Source organism: Polyodon spathula, chromosome 6 (genome assembly GCF_017654505.1).
Source record: "Polyodon spathula isolate WHYD16114869_AA chromosome 6, ASM1765450v1, whole genome shotgun sequence".
In the NCBI taxonomy this organism is placed as follows: domain Eukaryota; kingdom Metazoa; phylum Chordata; class Actinopteri; order Acipenseriformes; family Polyodontidae; genus Polyodon; species Polyodon spathula.
Window position 1 is genome coordinate 56,131,667 of NC_054539.1, and position 25,162 is coordinate 56,156,828.

Below are 25,162 nucleotides of genomic sequence, written 5' to 3' on the forward strand. Positions count from 1 at the left end.
CCCAAGGAACACATGAAAGCAGTGATTTAGCTAAACAGATTACCATATTCCTAAAGACATTTAGTATCAGTACTTATGAGGTAAAGACTTTTATTATTATTTTTTTCCTGTTTGCTTTGCTTTCCACAAATTACAACATTGTTGTTTAAAGCTAGAACCATTTTGTGAATATCAGTCTGTATTCATAAAATTGTTCTTTGAGTAACTGACGAGTTAAGGATTTGTGAATATATATTTTCATTTATTTATTTAAAGACCAAAATAGCCCCTATGAGATTCAAGACCTTCTTTACTAGGGGTCTTAGGACAGTAGCCACCACACACACACATGCACACACACACACATTACATTAACACATCATACAGACTCACACACACACATTACATTAACACATCATACAGACAACAACGTAATCTACATAATCCCTATCAATACATCTGCTAGTTACTGTACAACAGCCAAATTCAACAGGTACATTGTGAGAATAGGTTGACTTTAACTGCACTCTAAATCTTGTTATTGTTGTAGCAGTTTACCAAAACAACAAATACTTTAGCTACTGAAACAGCAAATGCCCATTTGGTTCTCATAGGTTATTTCTATCGCGTGGTCTGTGGGCTTGTGGCAAAGTGGTTAATTGTGTACAGGTGCAGGAGTGATGCAGTGCGCAATGGACAGACAGATTTGTAATCCAGTTGGATAAGGGGTTTTATTTGTTATAATCCTGGTCTGGTAACCAAACAATAATTCCAGGCAGTACACAACAACGTCAAAGGTGTTGTGGAGTAGTGAAAAAGTTGAATAATAAGACTTGATTTTGCCTGATCTCTGAGAAATAAGATTACTAATCTGTGTCCTGGTATTTTATTTATTAATTTAGATTTAGAGTTAGTTAATTACTGTACAGCAATTCCAGATCATTAGGGATTAGTAAATGATATGATTATTAACTGCCCCCGCTGCTACTTAGCTGTGGGTTTGAAATAAAATAAAATACTAAAGAACTAAAACCCCTTTGATTTGTGCAGGTCTTGTGTGCCTTGGAGTGTAGCTCCTCTGAGATGTGTACCAAAGTGCAAGTAATCAAATTAAAACTCAACCTGTTTGAGGCTAAAGTGAACATTATTTTAGTTGGTAGCCATTTATCATCTGTACACTGCAGTCCAGGACACTTAAAATGGGCATTCTAAATTACAGCTCTAGAAATGTTACAAACAAGGGTAACATGGATGTGTTTTCCTATGTGGTTGTACTCTTGTGATTCCTACCCTCAGTGCACCATATATATATATATAATATATATAATATAAAGTATTTAGGTCAATATAAAAACATGTAAGGGTACAAAAAGTTTTCCAAACATGATTTGTTAAATTTCCCATGTTTTCCTATAAATGGTACTATACATTTAAGTTTACGAAATCGTATGAGACACCCTATGTTTTTTCATATGCTTTCTCATACCTCTCTGGGAGTTGCTTGACAATATGTCACTATGCTTAATACCCTGTGTTATGTGTATTACTTGTGCAGAGTCTGTTGGATCATTTTTACTGTTACAACAGTGTTATTATTATGGATCTCATAACATCATGTACAGCATTTAAAAAGTATAGATCTGTTTTATTAATCTATGGTGTCGGAGCTAAGTACTGCTTCTCTTAAACTCATATTCTCTGTGGTTACAGACTCACTTATTAACATTTACAGTGCACTGTTAATGAGGCCTTTTTAGGCCAACGGCTCTGAAAATGAAGAAAAAACATAGAGGACAAGCTGGAACAGAATCATCTATGGCTATCTATGGAGGCCAAAGTTCAATGTTGGCACGACATGCATACATTTTTTTTTTTTTTTTTTTTTTTTTTTTGACACAATTTATTTTAATTATGTTTTTAAAATTAAAGCTTTCCAGAAATACAATTTTTCAAGCTAGTCATGAGCTAAGATGAGGCCTTACCGACATTCATCCTTTATTAGAAACCGTAAACAGGACGATAGCGTGCCCTGCATAATTGTGCATGTGAGCACATTAATCTTCTGTGGCAAGCTCTGCCCTAAAATGGTGCTGTTATTTGTTTGTATTTCAATTTAGATACTTGGCTTGACTTTGTTACCTCTTATTTGTAGCTGTTCTAGTTGCAGTTTTCTGAGAGGTGCATGATACATACTTTAGGTAAAGCTGTGTTACAGTAGCCGACTGCGAAAAATTGTTAAAATAGGTATGTCTTCATCACCATTACACAACCAAGAAGGCTGAACTTTTTTTTTCACCCTACTAGAATTACCTATTTTTGCGATCATAAAATGAATGAAAACTGCAGCATTTTGATAAGTTAACATATCAATTACATACTGCTGCTTGTTAGTTTGTATCCGTGAAACTGACAAAAATGGACAACATTTGTGACAAATATACCTATGGCTTTCGTAGACTTTATTTCGACTTTTACTGTAAGTATCTCAAGATTGCTTGATTTTAACATAAATGTTGAAAATGATGTTTACCTTTTCTAGATGATGCAAAAAGCTTTATGTACAACATCTTAATTATAATGGAAAAGACTGTGAAGAATATTGACTAGAAAACATTGACTTGTAAACTGTACACCTGTTGTTTGGTTCAATATTTATTGAACAGGTTTGAAATGTTTAATACTTGGCCGATGTTTACACACTTAGACTCCAATACTATTAACATTTTAACCGCAGTTGTGGTTAAATGTACTCTTACGGTTATTTTAAATAAAATTGGCATCTCCTGTGGATACAATTAATTTTAAAAGTTATACAATTAAAATATCAACCATGGTAATCTATAACCCTTCATCTAGTATATAACCATGCAAAAACAGGGGGAAGCTAGAAAATATACATAAGTCCTGTGGTAATATTTTATAAGTGGGGTACAAGCTAACATGCACCCCATTCAGGGTCAGCTCCAGTGACCTGACTAAAGGTCTTTGTAATAAACTTTCCCTCCTCCCTTATTAAACTGAATTGCATGAAGGAATCTTAAATAAACTCACGCATTGTTACATTTGATTTAAGAAAGCCTGTATCTTTAAAAAGAAAATGATTAGAAATTAGAATTAAAACGATAGAAAGAAAATGCAAAGTTCATGCTCGTAATCAGAGTTCTGCGCCCTCGGTAAGTAGACGACTTCGGTTTAGTGTGAGTGGCACGTAAAGTCCCTGCATGCTCCTGCATTTCAGGGACTAAACAGTGATTTCACCCCCTGCTTTTCCTATTCAGCTGGATTCCATGTGAATTAGCAAAGAACAAAAGTATTTAAGTTTTTGGTTTTCATTTTCAAGCCTGATTTAATGTTGAACGTGACTTGGCAGCAACTGCAGGATAAGCATGCCGATGTTCACTACTGTGCACCTCTGTTACTGTGATACGCATTACATTTGCGATTGCTTCTACAGAATATATTTTTAAGAGAGCAGGCTCATGTTTGGAGCAGTGCTAGGTATGTTATGAGCTGGTATGAGAGCACCGGCTTGTCATAAAGCCTATACATAAATACTCTAGCTAGTGTTAAAAATGAAGCATAAATATGCTGCAGGCATTACAAAAAAACATTTCAAAACTGTATTGCAATTTAGACCTGATACTGCAATCAAGGAACACAAACAAAAGACTCTTAAAAACCACTAGTTTACAGAACAGCAAAAACATTGTATCCCTGACAACACTGCTGCTAAAATACATGCAGTACTAATAAGACACACAGTCCAGTCTGTGTACAGCAACCCACTTTTCACTGCCTGTTCAAGCATAGTGTTCCCTTACCGTTTGTCTTTAAAGCAGGCTACTTAAGGAGTGTCACAGCAGTTTGCCGCTGTGCTGTAATGTATTCCTTCAGCTTGCTTGAGTTCACTGTCAAGCGCACAGCACATGCAACTACTGCTGCTGTCCTTAGAGCACTCCTTCCCTTTTTTTCCACCTCATTCAAAAGGATTAACCCAGCTGCATGTAGAGAAGAGATTTCCCATCCAGGTTTTGTTCTTAATCCATCATAGTGCCTTTTTTCTACCAGGTGGTGGTTAATGTTCTTTCGAATGCACAAGCATGGGGCATGGCTTCTGTGCCTTTGCCTGGTCTTTACCTGCAGCTAACTAGTGTTTCTGTTCCATCCGGCATTCAAAAAATGCTCACAGGTGAAAGGCTTTGCCAGTCCAAGTCTCACAAGGCTGCTGTCCTCACAGCCCTGAACCAGCAGAGACATGATGGGATACTCTGTGATGTCACCCTGGTTGCTGAGGAACAGAAATTCCATACCCACAAGGCAGTCCTGGCAGCATGCAGTGACTATTTCAGGATAAGCTCCTCTGAATTTCTCTGCATGAAAAGCCATGAAAGCTATTTTTATTTCAATCTTCATGGCTTGAAACTGGGTTTCAATGAAGTATCTGATCAGGAGACTGAAGTTTGATGTTAGTTAAATTGTTCCACCCTTACACTTGTACGAACAACTCCTATTAGAAATCCTACATGTTTATCAGAGACCTAATTGTTCAAACTACTGTCTCTTGTCATTTCAATAATATATCTAAACAAAGGAATTCTGAAACCAAGTACTTGGTGCAAGGTTAGTGTAAGGTTCAAACCCTGACTCTTCAATCTATGTGCTTGAAAGTTCTGTCCTCATTTACAAGAGCATTTAGATCATGCCTGTGTAATTGGTTTGGGGCTAGGGCAGTGTGCAAAGCTCCAGCCATTTTTTGGTATGTGCCCTTCTTGTGATATTATATTTTCAAAAGCATTTTGTTGGTGTCTTGTTTAATGATAGCTTGCACTGCATTGCTATTAGATACTATGTGGTGATTTTAGCGTTTTAGGAGATATTTACTTCTAATTGTTAAAGGCAGAGACACATGGATGGTCAGATGTGGCATTTCATGCATCTCTTTTTGCTTCTGTTTTTGCAGTCTTTTTAGTAGTACTTGGACATATTCTCAAATGCACAACTGTGTGTTGTGACTCAGCTCACTTCTCATTTTCATTTATTGTGAAATGTGAAAGCACCTGTTACAAAACAACACCTAAACTACTGTACTTAAGGGCCTGTATCTTTCTACATTCGATGTGTGTTTTCTCTAATATTTTACCCTGGTTTGCCATGTTTATTGATATGCTTTACTATACCTCACTATTCTTTACTTACGTTGCCTATGATTTACCACTATGCTGTATTCCATTTTGCCATGCTTTTACTATGGTTTTACAAGGGCTAGGCAGCTATGAAGGGATTACCATTCTTAGACTCTTCGTATGATCAAGAAGAGTAAGAAACAAATTGCTAATTGACTTTCAAAAATGTCAATTCCTGTGGTGCCCATCTCAATGGTAACACAGTGAGGGATCCACCTAGATTAATTATTAATTCATCTTGTAACTAACCCTTTTAAGCAAGGCTGGTTTGATTCATTACAATATTCACAGGGGGACTACATGTGCTGAGGTGCAATATGCACACCCAATAGCTGCATAAAGAACCGGGAATCCACACACAATACAGATTTGGACTCGATATAAAAAATATTGTCACAGCAGTTGATGAAGTCTGTTCAGTAGACTTGGCTGGTAAACTGTGGCTGGTCTGAAAACCAACATCATTTAAATCATTAAAAGAAGCGGCCTTTCTGAAAACGTACTTCTATACCAAGGTGTACTGTATCTATAGAAGGGTATAGTTATATAATTAACTTGCTTATAATTTATTTGTATTACATTTTACACAATATATGTATAGTGGTGGAGCTTTTTTTACCCCCTATACCAATTTTGAGATGAAGGTCATTTGAATATTTGTCAATGAAAGGGCTACCTATTTCTTCATACTCAAACTCATAATTACAACTCATGGATCTGCACTGACTAGCTGCAGTCGGGGCCTGTAATTGCCCATTTATCTGCCGTTTCTCACAATGGTGTGAAGCTGGACAACTTCCCTTTCTGCTCCCGAAGGTGACGTCCCACTCCTGCACGGCACAGACCATAACCCCAGCTTCACAAGATCAAAAGCTAGAAGTGTGACCCTCCGCACATGTCAGCACACGCTGGACCACACGGGTGGAACGTCATACTTATTGTCAGGCTTATAAGGCGGGCTGTGTAAATCCATGGGTGAGGACCTTTCCTCTCTGATTCGTTTCTTAAAACAGTCAACTTTCATGTAAGTTCCATACATGATTCAAATTTGGAGAGTGTGAGGGACCATTTAATGGACTATAAAGAATAACATGCATTCCATTCGCTGTGCACAACTCGTATGTGCAATTTTGAAAACATGTGTTTAAAAACATTTCTATATATATAAAAAAAAACTATTTAAATGTGTTTACTGCTTAACAGGAGCAGCAAAGTAGTGTTCAAATTAAAATGACTATATAGTGTTGCTATAGGTACATGGCACTCCAAAAAGTAGACTAAATATAAACCATATTTGTGTGGTCCAGTGGTTAAAGGAACAGGCTTGTAACCAGAAAGTTCCCAGTTCAAATCCCAGTTCCCCAATCCCAGGCTGCTGATTCATTGTTTGACCCTGAGTAAGTCACTTAACCTCCTTGTGCTCTGTCTTTCAGGTGAGATGTTGTTGTAAGTGACTCTATAGCTGATGCATAGTTCACACACCCTGGTCTTGTAAAGCACTTTGTGATGGTGGTCCACTATGAAAGGTTCTTATAAAAATTATTGCTGTAAAAACTGTAACAGCACATTCCAGTTTGATTTGCATAATTCAATTGCTTGTCAAACACATCTCTCTTGCATTTAACACAAAATAAAGGAAGCTGCATCATTATACCATTGCATTTATTATATGGTCAAAAAGGGACCTTTATTTTAACAGGACTGACTGAGTGATTGAAATAGATTTTATTAAAAGCAATGAATACACTGCGGTTGACTGTTTTTTTTTTTTTCAGTATTACTGCAGAGCCATGGTTCTCAAATTGTTTTTGGCCACAGGCGCATGTGTGCATTGCTAATCCACGTCATGGGCATGAGGATCGTTCCCTCTTGACAATTAACTAACTACTCATTCCCAAATGTAAGATTAAAATTCTGATTTATCAAATGGTAGACCCAGTGCACATACATACGGACGGTCCTCATAAATAATGGCTTATTCTAAATATTTGTAAAATGCGGCAAGTGTAGCCCAAAACGTCTATTGGTAAGGAGCATTTGATAAAAGTTTGGAGACGATTTGAGACAATTCAAGGCATCATGCTCACACTGCAGAGACATGGTCAGTGCACAAGGGTTCATATTAGAGTCAATTGTAGTCGTTGGACCACTGCTTCTTCTTTTTTGTAGCTTGCACACCATTACATGTTGAATGAGTAACAGTATATTTTGTACATCAGAGGAGACAGTAAATGACACGACCACTTTTGTAAAAATGCACTGAGAAAGCACATTTACTGTAAAAGAAAAGGATTATAACATAAGAAAACAAATGTGCTTTCTGCTGCTGACTGCCATCTTTCATACTGAATTGCTTGCTTATGTAATCCCAATAAGTACAGACAGTTTTAAAATAACCTCCAGTGGCAGATACTGGAGCTGGCGCCCTCTCTCTCTCTGTCTCTTCTCGGTTTCATTAGGTTTGTCTATAACTTCATCTTCACGTTTGTCGCATCATAGAATAAATCGTCAAAATTAAAACGTCAGCCTAGCCTAAGTGGTAAACATTTAGAATTTTGCTTAAACGTTCAACTGTTGCCAAATATACCGCAGAAGTCAACCATAGTCTTTACATAGTATTTTATTTAATATTCAGTATTTCTTCAGAGTCTATTCCATATGCAGTTAAATGCGGTGCACATATATATATATATATATATATATATATATATATATATATATATATATATATATATATATATATATATGATATAGATATTCTCATGATGGCTCTAATGATAAAATAGTGATGGAGAGATTCTCATGATGGCTCTAATGATTGTTTATAAATCTAACTATGTTAAAGTTTAAAAGTTTAAATGTGCTTAATATTAAAGTTTTAAAATGTAGTAAATCTAGAATCCCCAGTGCAGAGCTTCCTCAGATGATGTGCCAGTTGAAAAACAAAGGAAAATTTTTCAGGTCTGGGCGGTATTACTGATAACTTCCTAATTGACTGGCTTACTGATAACTTCCTAATTGACTGGCTGGGTTTAGCTGGCGGTGCAGAGACAGTTTTTCATTTTCATACTTTTTAAAATCAATTTTCTTACTAGCACTATTATCTGTTTTCTTTAGTTAAAGGCTCTTTGAGTTCATCTTATAATTCATATGACATCTACTCTTGCTGAAACAATCCAGGAGGTTTATAATAACTCTCTAGATTAGTTGAAACAGTGATAAATGGCAGAGAATCAGCATTTAGGAACATTTGTCATTTGCAGATGCAAATTTATTTGCTCTGAGAGGTCTTCTTAGAACTATTAGCCAGTCCTGATTCATCTTTATATTCATTAAAAACTCCAAAGGATGTTTTATTTATGTGAATTAGAATTTCTCAAACATTTCAATTGAAATTTCTTAAGTATCTATTAGCATTCCTAGTGCCACTGTTGTGTGCTTTTCACTCAAGCTCTTTCCATGCATGACAGGCAATTGGTGAAACAATTTGAATACAACAATTCCCCCTCTGCCACCCCCCCCCCAAAAAGAAAACAGTTTATTTGCAAGAAGAGAAGCATACAAATAATTGTATGAATGCATTGATCACTTTACATTAATAAGGGTGTATATCATATTCATATGAGTTCTTTTGGATTTCTCTGTCACAAGCTGTAGTCAAATCTAACTTTCCCCCTAACATGGTGGAGATTGACTGAGTTAATTCCTATTTAGCCTGCTGAAAAACTGATAACCAAGGCTTTAACAATGTGCTGTTTCCCAGAGTGGCTCACCTGGTAAATGACATCACCACATACACAGCGGGCTGAGTCAAGCATCTGTGAGCTTGTTGTGTTCAAATTAGTTCACTTGACAGGGGAGCATTTTGGCTGAATATGGAACTATAAAATATTAACACAGTAACAGGCAAATGTATTAGAAATGCAGTGCACATATATAGCTTACAAGAAAGGCGTAGGGGTAGGATTTTAATAAAGGCAAGTTCAATTTCATCCAATTGATGTAGACCTGCTGTCAGAGGTGTAATATACGTGTTGCTTTACAGTGCAAGATAGCATTATACTACTGTGTGTGAATACATACTAAGAAAATCTTTAGCAGGTTTAATGTTTTTTATACCCCTCTCTAATGACCTCTGTATTGCATTTGAACACTGTATTTTTCTTAGCTCTGAATTCACAGCCGTGGCAGGGATGAATGTTGTGGATTTTTTTTTTTATTTTAAATGTATTGGATTTTATGATGATTGCTTTTATTGTTCACGTGGGGGCAGATTTAATAATCTGTGTATTCTCAGAAGTAACTGGTTTTGACTTAAAATCCAATCTGGATTTTCTTTTATCTGTCTCTAAAGAATAGTTTAACTGTCTCTAGCAGGGATAATACAAGCAGTTACAAAGACACTGGTGAATGAACTAGAATATGAACGTTTTCTGCATGGTACCGATGTCAAGGTTCCCTTGTGGTCATGACAGCTCTTTATATTGTTCCAGGCTATGTTTGACCAGTAGGGTCTTCTGTAGTGTGATGAGGAGTCTGTGATGATTTTGTCTCTTGCCACCGTGCTATAAGTTAGACAGAAGTATGGTTCTTGAGATTCTCTCACCATTCACTTGCTGTGTTACAGGTAATATGACCCCATCCTGACACCACAAAGTTTGCAGCATAAACCTCAGATGGGATTTTATAGCCTGCAACATGTGTTTCATCTGGGCCAGAGTAATTACATTGCAATTATGCCACAGCTATTGTTATAGCATCATTAAAAAAACATACAAGCAACTGCTAATAATAACAGTTGGGCTGGGGGATTTTCTGTTTATTTCAGTGTTAACATTGAATAATTGCACTATTAGCTTTGTTATTGGGAACTTTTTAAAAGCGGATTGCCTTAATTAAAAATGTAATCTCAGGGTGAGTCTAGAAAGCAAAGAGATCAGAGTAATCAATTAGTGAGAATGCTGTTATGCTAATGAGAGGTAAGACTATGTTAAAGTCTTGTTAATTGCACGTTCTAAGCCCTGATTAGTGCACCCTGGCTTGAAGCGATCAGTATAAGATAAATAACAGTTGAATATGTAGGTACAGTATGTTTTGGGAAGAAGGAAATTGTTTAATAAGATCCTGGTTCTTAGAGGTCTGTTCAATGTTTCAACAAGGCTGCTCATGGAGGAAAAACAAACCAGTTTTAAAAAACTAATCCTTTTGTGCAATTTTTTGATAATAAGGAGCTCAGAAAGTGTGTTAGTCCATTTCACAGAAGAAGCCTTCCAAGTAAGCTGTTATCAGTGCAAAAGATGTTCAGTTTAGAATAAATTGATCATCCATATACAAATGTGATATATACAAAAAAGAACCAAGATCTATGGCGCCTGATAATAATCTTATATCTAAAAGATTTGAGACACCTTTTGACTTGTGAGTGTCCACATCTGTAGAGAACCTGTGTAGAATTGCAGTAACTGGAATAGGTGGGGGGAGCCACATCACCATGAATCATTCATTGGCAAATAAAGCAGTACAGGCGTGTTTGGTACTTTTCCCATATTGGCTAAACATTGAGTCAAATGGATGCAGTAATACTAAAATAATTGAGAAAGAGTTCCAGTCAAACGTTCTACACTGAGTGTTTCATAAATGGGTTAAAAGGATAAAGTTGTGCTTTGCTCTGATAAGTCTTTTTCATGTACACATAAATGTTATGAACATGTTGCATCCACATTAAAATAATGGAGGGCTTCTGTGATGGCTTTTTTGAAACAAAAATTCTCAGTATGTTAAAGTTTAAACATATTTAATCCTAATGGCAAAAAAACAAACACAACCACAGAATTAAGCACCCTTACACTAAGTGATACAGAAAGCAGAATAGTGAAAGCTCAGCTTCAGTATGTACTATAATATCTCACCCATGCATCTGGTATGGCATAGTTAAACATCCCTGCGAAGAGTTTATACGCAATTGTCACTGGCCTGCTCAGGGTTTCAATTGGACAGTGTTCAAGGAAATTGTTTTGAGATCCCGGTTGATGAAAGGCATTATAAAGGTTCTAATTACAAGTCAGCCAGCTAAGTGGCATAAGGGGCACCGCTGTTTTTTTGTGTACAGGGTTTGGCATGCGAAGATATGCCCTTCCAAAAGCAGACTTTCATTGGACACTTCATTGGCACTTGCAAGTGTTAGAACTGCAGCAGGACCCCCACCCTGCTGTATTTCACACCCCTGAAATAAACCGCACAATTCAGCTGCTTTTTTTATCTTTTGGTATTGGGCATTAGCATAACTTAAGCTTGTCATTCATATATTTTTGCTATAAATAATCTGTGCACCAACTTTACTACATTATTCAGGTAAACCCACCAACCCTGTTAAGTTTACATTTACATACATACATTTAGCTCTTCGAATAGAACCAGAAAATAATAATAATCTGGAATTCAAGCTTAATCTTGTAGACCTCCTATCCTTCCAAGGTCCAGTGCTATAAACATTGCCACACAATTAAACCAAGCATCTGAAAAATTCAGTGCAGTATATTCCATGTCCTTCTTAATCCAGACCCAAGCAGCTACAAGGTAGCTTCATTATACTGAATCTTATTGAAGTTATAGCAAACAACTTTATTAGTTACATATTGTGAAAAAAAAGCCTGTTTTTAAATAGTTTTAAATCGGTAAAATAGTTAATTGTGACATTAATCCTTGCATGGCTTCTTATTTTCTTGTTGATTTTCAGTCTGTTGATTTTCAGTCATGTTTAGTCTGTGCATGGTGGAAAGTGGAGCTGAGGAAGTGAATTTGCACGGTGTCACCAGTGTGGGACTGAAGCAGGCTCTAGACTTTGCTTACACAGGGCAGGTGAGTGCTGATCAACAAAAACAAGTGCGTTTCACAGTGTACTGGATAATATTATAGGGGGGCGGGGTTGCAGTTTTTTCCCCCCCAGACCACATGCTGTTGCTAATTTTTATATTGATGGTTGAAAACAACACAGTTACAATTTTAAGCCAGCACCTTGACGCAGGCTACCTATAAATGCTCCTCTGCATTGTAGCCACAGTACACAGGATATTAGAGCACAGACCAAGCTATATATTAATAACTTACTTTAATCCAAAGATAAAAAAAACAAACAAAAACAAAAATATAATACAACATAAAAACCTGATTTAGGTTATTTTAAATCTGCAATGTTGCATGATTTGTAGTAGATTGATGTTTGATATGCCATCATTAGTTCAACTTGCTTGTTAACTGATCGCTAACATGTTTTTGTTATTCTAATCATTAGGAAGGCATTCATGTTGAGGCTTAGTCTTTCTTTTTTGTTATTTTCTGTAGAAAATTGTGCTAATGACAATTTGGATAACTATAGAGCTTTGAGAATCCAGCCCAAGGTGTGATATTGTACAAGTTCTTCATGTTAATGCAAGTGGGTGACTTCCCTTGTTCTTCCCTTGGTGACTTCAGATCGATCAAGTGAGACTGTAAACTTTCAACTCTGGTGCCCCTAAACACTGTTTAAAGCAGACAGGGTCAAAGAATTACATGACTTGCATAATTTCTGTAGAATCAGGAAGCACAGGCACAAATACCTCAGTATTGGAGCAACACGGCCGAGAACCAGGTAAGTATCATAAAAAGGCAAACAAAGTTTTAAAAAAAAGACCCCGCCCCCCCCAAAAAAATAGCATTAGTATGCCATTTAAAATTGTATACCCAACAGTGTTCAGCGAGAGATCAGTCTATAATATAGCTAAAATAACATTAGGAAAGGCTTCCGTTAGGGTGCCTTGAGTCAATGTGGGATGAAACCACTCTGCAGCCTGTCCAAGGTTTGGGGAGCTACTCACATTGTTTTTAGCTTTGTGGGTGGGGAAGTAAGTTATTTTATTTCCATACCTTTTTTGTAAAATAGTATTTTATTTACTGAGGCTTTTATTGATATAAATGGGATGTATTCTCTATGTAGCATGTACAGCTTTTCAAGTAAATAATGGGGTCCCAAGATAACATTGCCTGGCCTTGTCACAGCCCTGAATAGAAAAAAATGTTTTGATAAAGGTTGTTTGGCTTGGCTGACATCATTGTACATAATCTGTAGTTGTAGTGCTGGTGATGGACAATAAACGTATGCTTTAAAGTCTGGCTAAAATGTATGTCATTTTGATTGTGTGCTGGGACTCTTCTGACCTCTAGTGGTAGACTTTTTGTTCTGCAGCAGGAGGACACCTTTTTTTCACATTTTAAATACTCGTTAACAAGACTGGATCACTACCAAAACAACTGTGACATAAGGGCAATTTTTGTGTTTTATGTCTATTACCATCCACAAATCTGAAATATCACTGCAATAATAAAACAATTAAACCCCTAATTAGATACTATCCCATTCTGCACCCTGGGCTCATTAATATCACTGTACTAACCAATGCAAACCAAACTGTGCAAAGTTTGGCATAGTAAACACTTTGCTGATCGATGTGTAGTGCGCTTCTGGACAGCCCACTCTGTCAAAAAGGCTAGGAGGTTAAGGGCTAAATCTTCTGCTGCTGTTGGCACTATCTGGTGTCATCCCTGTCACGTCCCCTGACGTTCAACATGGCAGGCCGTGTGGGAAATAACAAATACTTTTAAACTCTGACACTGCAGGCACACCAAGGGGCTTATTGAAGACAAGACTGAAGGGCAGTGTGAGCGAAAGCCAGATTAATGAGTGCTTAAAATGACTGAAGACTTAAATATAACCAGATTATATTAACTGTTTGCTAAAACTCAAAATTGGTGTTTGCACGACTCCTATGCTTGCCTGACCTTCGTCCGTCTACTCACAACTCCTTAATATGTATGTATGTGTTTTATAGCTGGGTGCACAACATTCTCTTTGACCTGATTTTGTCTGATTTCTGAGGTTGTGCACGTACATCACAAGATCTTCAGATTTGAATCTTGGTCTCAGTTGTCTATTGTAATGAGTTTTGCATAAAATATTTATAAGATATAGCAAAGCTGTCCAAGAGATGGCTACAGTGGGATTTGTATAATTGCCCTGACTGTTTCACCCAAACTGTTTTTGGGTGCTGTTTTGCAAGATTTTAACATTAAAAAAAAAAAGAAACAGACAGACGGTGAGTGTGAAATGGTGACCTTGCAGTAGTAAAACAGAATACTATTCAGCTTATACAAAACCTAATGAACTATATTGAATCAACATTAATCTGTTATTGTGATTGTAAATCAGAATGTCATAAACCCCCATAATGCTGACATAAATCATGTTTAGCAGCCATAAAGTCTGATTTTACAGGATGCTAAAAATGCAGCGTATGCAAAGAATGACATTCACCTGCCATTCTGCACCCACTATCAAGTTTGCACTTTGCCATCATTAATCCATTACAATTATATTGAAATGCATTCTAATGAAGAAAAGAGCATGAAATTGGGTGGGATCTGGATACTAAGCGGGCATAAACATTGTAATGTGGTGTAAGGATTTTGCCTTGCACTTAGGCAATTGCTGGCCCTCCAAAACCTTTGCACCTCTTTTTATAGGGTGCAAACCGCTGTAGAAGCGAGTAACTAAGAGTTGTATAGAAGTACACACCTGCAGAGACCTATAAAATAATTGCTTGGCTCCAACGCAATTTGATTTTTGCATCTGCAATTATTTGCATTGTGCCTATACTTAAATCACCTCCAAAATGTGTACCTTAATGCAGTGTTTAATTTCTGAATAATAAGTTAGATATGGCATTTAAACTTAAATTCGATACAACTGAGCACTAGTGGTAGGAATTATTTGAAACTTGGCATAGGCTGCCACTCCCTTGAATTTTATATCAAACTTAAGTGTATTTTGAAGTTGCAAATGTAACTTTTAAGCCCTATTTTACATTACTCTTCCTAATACAGGCACATTAACTACTGTAGAAATACTGTATTTACCGTTTACTAATACTCACTACATGTACTGTAGCTCCCAATTCTATGATTGCAAGAGTGGAACTGTAAATATAGTTAAGTGATTTTCCCAATCATATAACTAGTTTTAACATACATGTATTAGTGTGACAAAAATGCAAGGACAGTGTAGCTACGGTACAGTTAATGAGCCTGAATTTTGAAGTGTATCCCATACTATTTATTTGTTTTTGCCTCATTAGATCTTGTTGGATCCCGGTGTGATACAGGACGTGTTGGCTGCAGGGAGCCATCTTCAATTGCTGGAGCTCCTCAGCTTGTGTTCCCACTATCTCATCCAGGTGAGTGACTCTGTCAGCGCAGCCCTGAAACTAATTGGCGTTGTTTTTCATGGTAGTGCTGTCATCATACAGTATCAGTATTTTATAAGCCGCAGGGGTTCACAGCCTTATCATTTACAGCTGGTGTGCAGCACGTGCCCTTGCCACATGTAGTTAATAAAGGAATGTATTAAGTATGTAGAGAACCCTGATAAACCAATGCAGCTGTATTCTGCTGTACTAACCCTATTAGGACGGGTAAGTATTTACTGTAATGATGGGCGTACCTTCAGAAATGTTTCAGAGTTACAGAAAGCACTTCACAACATCCAGCATGAAAAACTCCCCTCAGGTGCTATAGTGATGGATGGTGTCCTTTGTTTAAGCGATAGTGCCTGTCATTGAAGGCTCTACCCTGGGGTAGTTTAGCGCTAATGGAAGTCAAGGTCAACTACCACACGGTAGAGCCTTCATCGAGAAGGCACTATTACTATTAGAAAATTATTTTTTCTCATTATTTTCTTTAAAAAAATTTACTTTGAACTTGTAATGATTTACACTTTACACAAATAACTTTTTTTATTTGTCAGAGCTACTTATAGTTGAGCTCAACAGTGCCAGATCTCTGAATGGAGCAATATTACTGAACTGGCTGGGTCAATTGTAGCGTACCAGTGATTTAGTCATATCAAGAGAACTAAAATACAGACTAGAAAATCCTGCAAATCTGTATTCACTTCATCCTGATTGCAGCGTACCAAGCAGATTATCCTAGTAATTGGTTTAACTGATTGGAACAAGTGGAACAAGTTAGACTGATAATGTAGAGTAACCTACAGTTATGGCCAGGAGTTTTGCATCACCATACAGAGTTATCACATTTTGCTTCATAAAGTCGAATGAAACCTTCTGTATAATGTTTGTTAACATATTGAATTACATACCATTTTTTAACTTTCCATATACTTCACAAAAAAAAAATTGAAATCTAACATGAACTACTACTATGATGGCTATTATTTTGTAGTTTCTTGATTAGATGATTTAAGTAAAATGTCTAAATTATGTTCATAATTTAAAAAAAAAAAAAATAATGCAATTCTAGGTGATGCAAAACATTTGGCCATAGCTGTATTAACCCTTCTTTACTAATCTGATTATATATATATTTTTTAAAATCCGTTTAGTCGAGGCCGACTTTCGGTCACTTTATGGGTCATCATTCTTCACGCATTTCTGTCTTTGACCGCTTCTTTCAGATCTTTCATGTGCATGTTTGTGTCAGCCTTGATTGTGTCCAGCCAGCGGGTTCTCTGACGCCCTCTTCTTCTTGACCCACTGACTGTGCCGAGCATTAATGCTGTTTCTAGGGAATTAGCTCGCATGATGTGTCCAAAATATGAGAGCCGCTGTTTCGTGATTTTTCCCTCTAACGATGTTTGTGGTTTGACACGTTCAAGGATCGTCTTGTTTGTGACCATTGCCATCCATGGTGTTCGCAGCAATCGTCTCCAACACCAAAGTTCAAAAGCATCGATCCTCCTTCTGTCGGCCTTCTTGAGCGTCCAGCTTTCGCATGCGTATGTGGAAATCGGAAAAACGATTGCATTGATTATGCGAGTCTTTGTTGCTATGCTGATGTCATTGCTCTTCCATATTTTTGCCATTCCCTGCATTGCGCTGCGCCCAAGTGCGATTCTGCGTTTGATTTCTGGTCCCGATTCGCCACCTCGGTCGATCTTGGATCCAAGGAAGAGGAATTCGATTTCTTCATTGTCAATTGTCAAGTGGAGTTTACCATTGCCTGCTGTTGTCATTACCTTTGTTTTCTTGATGTTGAGGTACAAACCCATGCGCTCGCTTTTTTCTTTGACTTTTCGGACCAGATATTCTAGGTCTTTTTCACTCTCTGCGAGCAAAGTCGTGTCGTCGGCGTATCGAAGATTGTTGATGTTATATATATATATATATATATATATATATAGACACATTTTTATTACATCAAACATATTTAAGTACAAATAAATGACATGTCCTTTTCATGCATATTTCAATCATACTGCAGACTGCTGCATAGGCACAGAAATGTTACATTACATAATAAAGGACCATTAGTTGTTTATAGTTAAAGCATATTAACCAAAATTGTATTGCGTTAAACTGAAAACAGTATCAAAGGTACATGATTAAAAAGTTTATTTTACATGTAGGGCCTACAGTTGTAGTCACAAGTGTACATACCCCAATGGAAATGCATCATTTCTAGAACTTTCTCGAAAACAAATAACTATAGAAAAAATCTTTTGTAGCAAAAGTTTTGCTTTTGTGGATGAGGAAAAAAAACTTACAAGAAATGGATGTCTACAATTATTTCTCCAAAGATGCTAATTCAAAAGTATTCATACCCTGACAAGGAAAATTAAATTAATATCTAGTTGAGGCACCTTTAGCAATAATAACCTCTTTTAAACGATTATGATATTTGTCAATGAGCTTCAAGTTCATTAAAATTATGAGGACTTTTCTTATACACAGCCTTCTTCTTCTTATACTAAAGACTCTCAATTGGATTTAGATCGGGACTGTGACTGGGCCATTCCAGAGCCTTGATATTGTTTTTCTTTAACCATTCTGAAGTACATTTTGTGGTGTGCTTTGGATTGTTGTCATGTTGGGACATCCAGTTGCACTTTAAACCAAGTTTTCTAGCAGAGGGCCAATATATTTGGTTATGCTATGGAATCCATTTTGACATGTATTGGAACAAAATTTCCTGTGCCATTAGAGGAAAAACTGTACAATAGAAGGGTATTATCAGGCTTGGTATGGTGTTCTTTTCTTTGTACGCCTCACCAGTCTTTCTCCAAAAGTAACGACTATCAGCGTGACCAAATAGCTCGATTTTTGTTTCATCACTCCTTAAAACCTTTGACCAAAACTCATATCCATCATTCAAATGCCATTTTGCAAACTTTAAGCGATTTTGTCCTTGTGACATTTTCCTAAGAGGGGCTTTTTCCTTGGCCTGCGACCATTGAGACCTTCACCATGCAATACTTGACCTATGGTTGTAATGGAAACCCTAGTCCCACTTATAACCAATTCTCTTTGAATATCTTTGGCAGTCAATCTCGGATTGTTATTAACCTTCCTCACAATTCTTCTACTTGTTCTTGGTGAAAGAACCTTATTTCTTCCAGACCAAGAGAGCATTGTGACAGTACCATGAGTCTTGTAGTTCTTGATAAAAGAAACAATAGTTGAAATTGGGATACTCAGATGCTTAGAAATCTTCTTGTATCCTTCTCCAGCTTTATAACAATAAATAATGTTCTGCCTAAAGTCTTCAGATAGCGCTTTACTTTTTCCCATATTGACATATTGGTAATGACAGCAATCATCCCATGCATAACCATTTTATACATTTTATACTAAGAATGTTCACCTAAAATCCAGCATTTTCTAGACTTTTCTAGGTTTTAATTAGGTTCTACATTATCATATTGAAGTTTCTAGAACCTTGTAGACAATACTATCATAGCATCAAAGGGCATGCATACTCTTGAATTAGCATTTTTTGAGTTTTGCAAAAGAAATTGCTGAAATAAATTAATTGTAGACATCTATTTCTTGTAACTTTTTTTCCTCATCCGCAAAAGCAAAACTTTTGCTACAAAAGATTTTTCCTAAAATTCTTTGTTTTCAAGAAATTTCTAGAAATTATAAATTTCCATTAGGGTATGTAAACTTTTGACTACAACTATATATATATATATATATATATTATTATATATATATATATATATATATATATATATTGTGCAAGACTTAATTCTCACGGATCTGACAGCCTGAATGTGACGGACATAAAAATGTACGGAATAAAGTTTTCAGATGTACTAATCATATCAGAATGAAAATGCAGCTGTCTCTGCAAAACATTTTAAGCAGTGAATGCTTGGGACGAGCAAGCATACTAAGTTAGTCTTATCCTTCACAATACTAAGTTAATCCACTTGAACATGACCATCACAAATCTGATTTGGTACGCAGCAGTTGGATCTTGTTTAGTCCTGATTTAGCAGATATTCCAGCTGTGATGATTAATTTCTTGTACTCTGCAATCGGGATTAGAAGGTGCACTAACTTTAGTCCAATCAAGTGGTTCAAACCTGCTTAATCCACTAGTTAGACACATCAAGTAGGCTAAATTTGGTATGCTGCAATTGACCTTCTGTGTCTTTGTTGCAGGTATGGGATCGGTTACTTTTTCGTCAGTGTAAAGTAGTGATTGACTGGTTTTGGTGGATAATAAAATACATTTGGACCAATTGTGTCTTTGTTTAGTATTTAATGTCCAATAGTTGTGAACTAAGCTTTCAATACAGCAAGTCAAAATGAAAAAGCCACTACTTGCACAGGTTGATTTTAAATTTGATTCACAGGTGATGCAGTGACATTCCAATGTATTAATGCCTGCTACAGCTGGAAGCTGATTGGCTGATGATACTGAATCGTTTTCTAATGAGAATTACATTAATAGAGTGTGGCTCATTTAGCACAGCACATAGTAAGACCTGGCTTCAAATCTTTGTCAGTAGTCTTGGTCCTTTATTCACCTCATGACGAAGCACCATGCATGTCTGTATTCCTGTAATATGGGTGTCTGAGCAGAATTTACCAGTAAATCAGGTTTTATTTCCTTTACTTTGGGGTTCAGGTTCAGATGGACAAGGCTTGTTGAAGCTAGGAGGCTAATATTTTTTCCATGTAGTACCTGGATTAAATCTAAATTATGGCACCACCATGCTCATTATAAAATATAGCTATTGCACATTCATAAACTTTGATTTAGTGTAGGCCCAGGTCTAATTTAGGAATGGATTGGCACAAAGCCCTGGACTGGAACAGACCTCAAGGCTAACTCCTACTTGCCTAACCTTTGGCTGTCCACTCAAAACTCCTTACTATGTCTGCGTGTATTTTATTTCTCGGTCTACAACATTCTTAGATATACATGGATGCATCTGAACAGCAGATGGCAGCATCCCACTAGGTTTGTGAAGATTGCTGAGATTCCAAAATCTCACAGTACAGGATTATTCATTTTGTTTAATAATAGAGACCACAAGAATAATCATCTGCAAATTAACTTTATTTTCCCAACACTATTTAATAAATGTTGTAATTTTAAAGCAGATAAAAAAAGCATTTATTTAGTTGCTAAGTCCAGCATTCTTTATTGAGGGAACAGCCATTTATCACTCTGCATTGTGAAATCGCTCATTTGTTCTTATTTGGATGTAAATTACACTAAGGTTTTTACAAATAAGTTGACAGGCTTTAATGAAAATAATTAAAGGGCTGATCTCCATTCCTTTATGTATCAGTCATTAGGTTATGAATTCAACACAGCTTATTAAACACGATGCATGTCCAATAATGATATTGTCATGGCAAATTATTTTCTCACTAACCGTGGCTATATTTTATTCATGTCCATTAATTTATCCTTAAACCGCATTAGTTTGGCGCTTGTGTGGGAGGGATGTGACTTGAAAGATGACATTTAAACTTGGATCCCATGAATAGTACCAAGCTAACAATGTTAATTTCTTTACAGCATGTCGACACTATAAACCAGGTTCTCTTAATGGGTTTTATAAACTCTTTAATGAATCTGTGTTTCTGTTTGTGTGTTTTTTTTATACTGTCTCCCCTGGGATTGAGATCAAGGTAATTCAGTCAAATGCCATATATTGGAGAGCACCTATGTGCATAGTTAAGAGTCTACATTATAATACACCTAAAATCAGCTTTGGGTGGGGTGCACTTGCAGTCTTAGCAATGAATTTCATATTCATCCCTTTAATAATCCTTAGATCGTTAACATAAACCCACATGCCTTTTTCATAAGAAGAGTTCATGTTAAAATAGATTCCACTTAATGCAATCTTTGGCTATATTGTGCTGGCTGTTTCATATAAATGTTGAAATATAGATTAATGAGAATGGCCAATAGGGGATTTATAGTGTATTGTAGAGCATTGTGTAGCAGTTGTATTATGTTTAAAGTGTTGTCATTTATAGAGAAACCAGTGTGCTAATAGTTAGCGCAATGGTGTAATTCCTTCACATTTCATCAACTTCACCTCTAGAGACCTGGGGTTCAAACCCAGTTTGAGTCAGAAATTAAAATAGTGGGCTTAATGTATGGTAGACATTAGATCACAGCACAAAAACATATCACTTAGTACAATTACAATCATATTTAAAATCAAATGCAATGAATATATCCTATTATAATATGCAATATATTATTATTTGTTGTTAAAAAAAAAAAAAAAAAAAAAAAAAGCAGACTTCCAAATTGAGCAATATTATAACAATACCAGATGCAGAGATACTCTGTAATGCATTCATCTCTTCTTGACTCGACTACTGCAGCTGTCTATATGGTGGTCTTCCATAATGCACCATAAACTGATTGAAGCTGGTTTAAAATGCCACTGCTAGTATCCTTACCAGATGTAAAAAACATTCTCACCTTACCCCCTGTCTTGCTCAGCTGCACTGGCTACCTGTGAACTTCAGGATTACTTTCAAAATTCACCTGCTTGCCTACAAGGCCCTTCATCGCACAGGTCCAGAGTATCTCTCCAACCTGCTGACCTGCTATGTCCCGGCACACAAACCGAGGTCCTTTGACTCAAGCTTTCTTGTTATACCCAAGCAAAGGTGCACCACACTCAGAGAGCGCTCTTTTAGCTTCGTGGCCTGACTCTATGGAAATCTCTCCCAGCTTCAGTGTGTGCAGCTCCCACAGTCGCTTGCTTCAAATCTCTCTAGACCCACTTTTTCTCTCTTGCTTTTAATGATCCTTAAGCCTGATAATCTATTGTCTAAATTTCTATTTCAGGTTTTTCACTCCATCTTTTTGGTATGATTGTGTATGACACACACATCCACAGGGTTTAGAATTCACATCCTAGCCCTGTATTTAATGTACTATGGCTGTATTTAATGTATTATGCATTGTTCTTTACTATCTTGTAAAACACTTGTGATGGTGGTCCATTATGAAAGGTGATATATAAAATGAAGATTGATTGATTGATTATTTTTGCTTAGATTATGATTGATTTCCAGTAATGCAGTTTGGCACTGTTGTGCTTTAAAATCATACTACTGGCAAATTTTTTTTTCATCTTTTCATGCATACATTAAGATGGCATTGTAGTTATTGGTTTGTTCTGCAGAATAATTTCAGTTTTTAAAATTGTTCTTGCTGTACAAAATCCATGCTCCCCTTATTTACATTTTTATACATATATATATATATACACACACACACACACACACACACACACACACACACACACACACACACACACACACACACACACACACACACACACCTAAAATCAGTTTTGGGAGGGGTGCATTTGCAATCTTAGCCATGGATTTCATATTCATCCCTTTAATAATCCTTAGATCATTAAAATAAACCCACATGCTTCATTCATAAGAAGAGTTCATGCTAAAATGGACTCTACTTAATGCAATCTTTGGCTATACTGTGCTGGCTGTTTCATATAAATATTGAAATATAGGTTAATGAGAATGGCCAGTAGAGGATTTATATTGAGGTGTTTTGTGGAGCATTGTGTAGCAGTTGTGTTATGTTTAAAATGTTGTCATTATAGAGATGGTACCACATACTGTGCAGTAATATTGAACAATGTGTACAAAGGGTTCCTTGGTACACTGATGATGACAACCTGTTTGTTTATAAAAAACAGTGTGCTATTAGTTAGCACAATGGTGTAATTCCCTCACATTTCATCAAGAGGATCAGTATTAAAAAAATGAACATAGATTGAACATGAATATTAGGGCTGTCAATCGATTCAATTTTTTTTGGTTAATTTATAGCCATTAGTTTATTAACTATCACACAATAAACTAAACTATATATATATTATATATATATATATATATATATATATATATACACACACTTTTGTTTATTGTGTAACAGGCTGTGGATGAGTTTTCAGACCACCACATCTATTTCACTGGTGAGCTGGATTTGAACCCAGGCCTCTAGAGGTGAAACATGGGAAATGAAATGCAATGCGAACATGCAGTCTAGTCCCCTACATCACCTAGACCTCCTTATTGTTTATTCTGATGTGATTTTAATTGGCACGCAGGGGAATCTTTAATCAGTGCACAGGATCAATCTGAATGTAAAGCTAAACTGTCTCTTCATTACTGCCATCCAGCTGCCATCTTTGTTTTCCTATGAATTAATATCTAGTTAAAGGGAAACAGAGAGGTGGGTGGTTGCATCAACTGGGATAGATAGCCTTCATGCTCTGTTTTCTGGGATCTCCAATCTTTTTCTGGTTAGTTACTCTTTGAGATAGTTCAGTGGACAGGGGAAACTAAGTAGAGTAATAATAGTAAGTTATTATTATTATTATTATTATTATTATTATTATTATTATTATTATTATTATTATTATTATTGTATCGTACAGGGATCTGTGGTGACAGTTCTACTGTGCTATAATGAAAAAGCACAACTTATTTAATTTAGTGACTTAAAAAAAAAATATTACTATAATCTATAAAACATGTTGCTATAATAAAAAATGTCTGTAATAAGCCTGCTTTTCATATTTAAGTTTTACTCTTACATTACATTTATTTTCACATGCCTCTTCAGTGAAATGAAAGGAGATTATTTTCATCTTAGCAAAGTGCTCATTGTGTGTTTTGCGTTTCTCTGCAGGAGCTGAACAGCTTCAATTACCTTGACATGTACAAGCTGGCAGACCTGTTTAACCTGCCGTTGCTGGAGGAGGCTGTGGTGAGCTTCCTGGTGAAGCACCTGTCCGAGCTGCTCAGCAGTCGCCAGGAAGAGGTGCTGATGCTTCCCTACCGTCTCCTCAGGGAGGTGCTCAAGAGCGACCAGCTTACATCTCCCAGCGAGGAGCAGATCTGGCAGGTAGGCAGCAACCTGCTCAGCATTACAGCAAGAGCTGGGAACTGGGAGAGCTTTCACACCGGATATCACCCCACTCTATAGAAGGTCACAGTTTTACAGCACGTTGTTTATGAGTGAAGACAGCAAACAATCAGCAGCTTGGTTAAATCTGATGCTTGGGTTGGATGGGTGAAAAGAATCAAGGTCACCCGTTGATCCCCAGTGCTCCTGATCAGCAATAGAAATGGGCATTTGAAATTTGTCCAAAAATTAGGGTTAAATTAATTGTAAAAAATTAATCTGACAAAAGCGTGACCTACAGTATGTGCTTCTTTTAATAATGTTAAATTGACAAAACGAATGCTTGGTATATGAAAGGGTCCATAATTTGCATTCAGAAGCCATAGTAATACATCATTAGGTCATAGTTCACTTAAACCAACCATGAATTTACAAACGGAGTCTGGGCTGGGAGGAGAATGATCTGAAAGCCTTGAATACCGGCACAGACCATGTGGTCTTCTTGCTGCAGCACTTAGCCCTGGTAAAGTTGGTGTTGGTGAGAAAGGAATTTGTAGTGCACTGTCATACACAAGGTATATTGTACAGCAAGGGTGCACAAATCTGGTCCTTCAGGTTTTATCAGTATCATTAAACAATAACCTGACTAAGGCCTGGAAGGAGGTTAAATTGGTTGGATTAAGTCATTCGGGCTACAGGCAGAACCTGGATGGACAAACAAGGGATATGGGTCTTGAGGA

General features: G+C 36.6%; 1 protein-coding gene across 1 annotated transcript; it reads left to right on the top strand.

Moving 5' to 3' along the window:
- Positions 1 to 3,949: 3,949 nt before the first annotated feature.
- On the top strand, positions 3,950 to 24,503 carry LOC121317704 (kelch-like protein 32). The gene is made up of 4 exons (XM_041253858.1): positions 3,950 to 4,333; positions 11,914 to 12,020; positions 15,329 to 15,427; positions 24,207 to 24,503. Exons 1-4 carry the CDS (start codon positions 4,087 to 4,089, stop codon positions 24,501 to 24,503), a joined length of 750 nt encoding a protein of 249 aa, XP_041109792.1. The 5' UTR covers positions 3,950 to 4,086.
- The last annotated feature ends 659 nt before the right edge of the window (positions 24,504 to 25,162 follow it).

Coding starts and splice junctions, on each gene's coding strand:
- LOC121317704 (XM_041253858.1), top strand. CDS start 4,087: ATGGCTTCTGTGCCTTTGCCTGGTCTTTACCTGCAGCTAACTAGTGTT. Junction 12,021..15,328: donor ACTTTGCTTACACAGGGCAG/GTGAGTGCTGAT, acceptor TTGCCTCATTAG/ATCTTGTTGGATCCCGGTGT. Junction 15,428..24,206: donor GTTCCCACTATCTCATCCAG/GTGAGTGACTCT, acceptor GTTTCTCTGCAG/GAGCTGAACAGCTTCAATTA.